Source organism: Zonotrichia leucophrys, chromosome 6 (assembly GCF_028769735.1).
Source record: "Zonotrichia leucophrys gambelii isolate GWCS_2022_RI chromosome 6, RI_Zleu_2.0, whole genome shotgun sequence".
NCBI lineage: Eukaryota > Metazoa > Chordata > Aves > Passeriformes > Passerellidae > Zonotrichia > Zonotrichia leucophrys.
The window spans coordinates 12323835-12329286 of record NC_088176.1 but is presented as its reverse complement, the minus strand read 5'-3'; the positions used below and the strand labels follow the sequence as shown (position 1 = coordinate 12329286).

The window sequence follows — 5452 nt, the reverse complement described above, 5'->3', positions numbered from 1 at the left end:
CTCAGATGATCTGGATAGGAGAGGATCTGAATCTTTAATAGAAAGAAAAAAATAAGTTCCCAGTCCTTGAGTTCAAAGAGAATGTTAAATTATGCCTTTTATACCCCCCTGAAGAAACTCAGAAGTCAATGAAAAATAACTCTCCTTTAATAATTTATTTAAAATCTTCTTGTGTGTACCCCTCTGAGTTTTGTGGGTTTGGGCTGTTTTTTGAACAACTTTAGGTTTTTTGGTAAATGACACAGTGTAAAAGGAAGTTGTATCTATAATAAAACAGTTCAAGTAGGAAAGCCAAACTTCTCTGTCATGCCAGCTCTTTACACAGCGTACACAGGATTGGCCCTTGGGAGAAAAGGGACTGTGCAATGCTAGAGGAGCAGCCTTGAAGCCATAGTCACACAGCGTCATGGTGAGGGTAGTAATTTTACACCTTTCTGGTTTTGCTTTCCCAGAGTATGGCCAAGTCCATAAAAGAGATATTGTGCTTTAGGGGCCAATTAAGGCAGTGGAAAGAGTTTTAGAACATTCAGTGGTAGATGTGTAGGGAGAGGGCTGCTCCCCCCTTCTGTTCCTGCTGTCCCCTTGTTGCTCCAGGGCTGCAGTCCCAGTGCAGCTGATGGGTGAATGTAATGTGCTCTTTGGGCTGTCAGCTTTCTCACCCCCTTCCCCTCTGAGAAAGATGCTCCATTAATACAACAGACTAACTACAGTTATATGTTATATCCACTATATGTATGTTTATACATACATTTATGTAAAGGTAATTCTGGTTGAGGTCATCCTGCAGCTTGTAACCCAAACAAAGGACTCTCATCTGATGGCTGGATGACAAATGCAGTGAGATGCAGACAGTACTGTGGGTACTGGTTCCTCTCAGTCTCCACCTCGCTACCTTGCCCCAAAGCTGTTCTGCTGATGGTGCCTCCTCTGGGTTCATAAACTCATTGTGGTGACCATTTGGGCTCATTAGAGATTGCCAAGCACTTTAGTAAGGACAAAGGGAATTTGGGTGTCTTACCCAAATTTCAAATTGGTAATTACAGAGTGCCTTTCTGAATACCAGGAGTATTGGTGATTCCTCCTGCTTTAGTCTCTCAGTTATTTGGTGTGTGGCTATTACTGACCCATTCCTTCCCAGATGCTATTGCATCCTCCTTGCCTCAGGAATTTACCCACAGCTTCCTTATTTTACCTGCACTGTGAAGTCTGTAAAGTGCTCTGGGACCTGCCTGTGTAACAGGCATCACACAAGTGTATAAGAAGATATCAATGTCAATAAAACAAATAGGTATGGGATGGCTGGGGGGGGAGACAAGTGGGACTGCACGAGTCACAGTGAGAAATGTGCCCATCTCTTGCTCCCCAAGGCTTCTGCTGGTGTGTCAGGCAGAGGGCTGCACTGGCAGCCTGGAGGTAAGGGCTGCATCTGCTCCTTGCTCCCCTGTGTCTCTGGGAGCAGCAGCGAGACTCTTGTCTCCGAGGGAGGGGTTCCCCAGCTCAGGGTATTGCTTATCAGTCTCTGCCTTGAGGCTGTTGATTCCTGTTTACCTGCTGATAGAAGTAATCCTGCCGGGAGGAATGTTCCCAGTGCATCCCTCAGCTGAGCACGGGTACTGGAAGGGCTGCCAGGCAGTCTGGGGAAGCGCTGCTGGTGCACTTCTGTCTTAGGAAGCTAAAAACAGCAGTTCATGGCCTTCTGGGGTTGGCCCGTTCCCTTCCACCCCTTTGGCCCACTTGTGGAGGCGGCTGTAGAGCGGGAAGCCCTTGTTCTCTCGGTAGATGTAGACACCTGTGATGGCATTCCACTGGGGGCTCGGCTGGACGCCCTCCACCGGGAACTCCTGCACCAGCTCCTTCTCCTCCTTGTCCAGTGCCACAAAGCCAAAGAATTGTTTCACGTTCTTGGCTGCCAGGATCCTGGAGTGGACCTCGGCCGTGCGTCGGAAGAGCTTGTCCTCGTTGGAGCGGTACTGGGCCCAGTAGGCCTCCTGCCGGTAGCTCAGCGGCGAGCAGCAGTGCTTCAGGCACTTGGTGAGGAAAATCAGCACCGCAACGATGCCAATGAGCAGCCAGCCGAAGAGCTGGGAGAGAAGAGAGAGGTTGCGTTAGGACACGGCAAGGCTGTCTTACCCACTCCCTGTGGCTTCTCCCTGCTGTGCCTACCTGGGACTCGTATCTCAGCCGCCGGGTCACCTCGTCCCTGAACTTGGTGAGGTTTGCCGGGACGTCTCTACAGGGGATCTTGGCCAGTACCTCGGCCCCGTACTCAGCTGGAAACTTGTCCAGGGAGGATGGCTTCACAAACTCGCTGAGGGCACAGATGTAAGCCTCCCCACGCAGCAGCGAGATGACCGACCAAGTGATGGGTGCCACAGACGCTCGGCCCATGATGGAGCCAAAGAGGAGGAAGGTGGCAGCAGCAGAGAAGTTCTTGGTGCCCCGCTTGTGGCACTCGGCCACCAGGTTCCAGGTGTGATTGTTCCAGATGACACCAATGAGGAAGAGGGCCAGGGCCGGGACACCAATGGCAGCCAGCCCATAGATGTAGTTGCGGGCAGGGGAGCAGGGGCAGTGGAAGGCGACGACTGAGAAGAGCTCCTCGCTCCCCACCGTGCCCAGGGCCACCAACCCATTGAAAATCATCACGTCTTTGCTCTTGAAGAACAAGGAGAGGAAGCGGAAGTTCTCAGCGATGAGGGCGGCCATCTCGTCCGGGGCCTGAGAGGTGTGTGCTGCAGTGGGGGCTGTGCTGGCTCAGCCCCCAGCTCTGAGGAACACTCCAGTGGGGGATGAAATGGCCTGCTGCTAGCTGAGGTGCAAGGAGCTGTTCCAGGAGCAAGACACCTTCACCGATGTCACTTCCTCCCACCTGGTGTCCCAGCCTGTGGAGCTGGCTGCTGATACAGGGATACTTCAAAAGGTATCCTAAGCAATATGTGAAACCTCAGCCCTTTTAGTTTCCCACTAAGCCCTCCGAAAGCTTCACTACAGCAAAGATGACAGGTGGGACACACCTTTCTGTCTCTCTCAATTGCACGTTTGTCCTCTTTCCTTCTGTTTGGTCTTAGTGACCTCTCACAGAGGCAATTATTGTCAGCATCACTCGCAAACTCTTGATGATCACCCAAACCTGCAATGAAGGAGGACACCATGTTACTGGGAAAACTGGACCAGAGTACTGGCGCTGGGATGTGTCCCCAGCCCTGCAACTGACTCACAGTAGCCCAGCCATATGTGGCACATGGGTGCTGGGGTTGTGCTGCTTTGAAGGTGTCCTGTGTGGCTTTTGCCTCCCTCTTTACAGCTGATGAGTTAATACTTATGAATAGACACAGGTATGTGAGGGAGGCAGCAAGGGTGCTGTGAGACATCCCAGAAGATTTGGGAGCACAGAAATGCAGCATGGGAGGCCCAGGCAGGTGCAGCCTTTGCTGAGAAGGGTGAAGGGATGCTTGGGGGCTGTTCATACCAGCAAGAGAAGTTGCTTTCTGGGAAAGCTTATCCTGATGTCCCAGGATACAAACACCAAATACTCATAGAGCTGGGACAGCAATTGTGTGAGCTTTTGCTAGGACTGGGTGTGTCAGGATGATCTCCCATCCTGCAGCTGATTCACAAAATCGTACTTCCTGTCCTGGCCTGCAGGCCCTGCTCAGCTTCTTAATTGCTGCCCTGAGATTGAGCAGCCTCAGTGCCAGAGATGCTCTTTGGTGCCCTTTGCCTGTGTTACACCCCACCGACAGGGCTGCAGGCACCTGGGGCCAAGCAGGGAAAATCATGCTCCCTGATTTTTTTAAGGGCAGGGAAATAACTGGGAATTGTATCCATGCTCTCTGCTGCAAAATCCATTCTCCCATCCCATCTGCAAGCTGGATTCAATTAATTTCTTAGCTGACTTTCCATCAGTGCTGCATCTCCACAGGGTTTCTCCTCAGGAAGCCTCAAGCACCTTGCAAGCCCTGTGAACCTCACCCATGACAAAACCCTCTGGCCTCAGAGGAACTGCTGTCACCAGGGTTTGCTGGAGACAGGAAGGACCTAGGCACCCAACCAACCGCCTCTGGCAGCTTGCACAGTGCTGGAAGTACCAGCACACATCTGGGGCTGCCTGGGGGCCATGGCCCACAGACCTGCCCCAAAGTCTTACCTGAGCCACCCCAACTGCAGGGACAAGACTTCAGGGGTAGTCAGGCAGAAGAGACAAAGATACTTTAATCCCTATGGTCTTATGCTTGCTCTTACACTGTGCTTTAAATCACTCCTCTGCCTCTGTTCATCTGCTGCCTCAACAAAACCTGTTTACTCCCTTTCTTCATGGAGCACGGGTGGGGAACAGGGGCAGAAATTTTGCCTCTGTTCTTTGCTGTGTCTAATCCCTGGCAATCCCTCTAAAGTCACGCTGTGATATTGCCGAGTTCAAATGTAAACAGCCCTTAATGTCTTCCTGCAGCTTCCCAGTTTTCCATATGCAAAACTCCCTCTGCAAAGGAGACAGACCAGCTGAAAACTGCCACCACGTGATGGGGAGCCAGGCCTCCATCTCCATGCTTGCCGGAGCTCCACGTTTGCAGCCAGATGCCAAGCCCACAAACTTGCTGGAGTTCAAGCATCTGTTGTTAGTTACCCACAAACAGCCCCGATAAACATTGCCCTGTAACCTTCCTGACAGAGCCTGGCAAATGGCAAAGCAAAAATCTGAGGAGCTGGCAAAGAGAAGTATTTGCCACTTAGAGGTTACCCTTCCTCTGCTTGGTAGTTAGGGTCTGAGAAAGAGGGTTGGGTAGAAGGGGAGAAGTCGTAAGCAGGTAAAGGAAGAAGTTGCAGCAGCTAAGTTTTTAAGAGCCTCTGTTTCTTTCCCCAAAATAAAGCAAGAAAAAATTAAGTCACTTACTTGGAAAAGTTGTTGAAACCAGTTCTGGAGCCTTCTCAGCCCTTCCTGTGTTTTTTTTCCTCAGGTTCTGGTTGTGGGGGGTTTCCAGCAGCACACAGGGCTGTGCAGGAGTTGGGATGCAGCCAAGGCTGGTCTGATGGTGAAGTGGAAGCTTTTGAAAGCAGCCTTAACAGTTTGCAAAGGCCTCCTTACTCAGTTTGAAACATGCTCTCTGCTGTTGGCTTTTGGGAAGAGGGAGGAGGTTGTTCTCAAGCTCTGAGCTTGGGTGGGGCAAAGAGCAGGCGCTTGGCTTCTGCTCTGTGCGCAGCTGAGGTTGTGCCTTTAAGAATAAAAAAAAAAAGGAAATGAAAAAGCTGAGAGAATGAGTCACTGGAAAAAGCACATCGTGCTTTCTCAGACTCATGATGCAGATGTGCAGTGGCTGGCTGGGACGGCCGGGAGTTTGCCTGGAGAACAGCAGCGATGAGGCGTCTTGCAGGGGTGCAGAGGGGAAATGGGGAATCCCTCCTGCCCTGGGCTTGGGTGCAGCCCCCATCGTCCCCACGACATGCCGTGATGCTG

The 5452-nt window shown here is 51.5% G+C and overlaps 1 protein-coding gene across 1 annotated transcript; it reads right to left on the bottom strand.

The window, feature by feature from the left end:
* Positions 1 to 117: 117 nt before the first annotated feature.
* CALHM2 (calcium homeostasis modulator family member 2) lies at positions 118 to 5087 on the bottom strand. Its single transcript, XM_064716457.1, has 3 exons — positions 4892 to 5087; positions 2164 to 3130; positions 118 to 2081 (listed from the first exon to the last, which is right to left on the bottom strand). Exons 2-3 carry the CDS (start codon positions 2704 to 2706, stop codon positions 1665 to 1667), a joined length of 960 nt encoding a protein of 319 aa, XP_064572527.1. The 5' UTR covers positions 2707 to 3130; positions 4892 to 5087; the 3' UTR covers positions 118 to 1664.
* Positions 5088 to 5452: the final 365 nt, after the last annotated feature.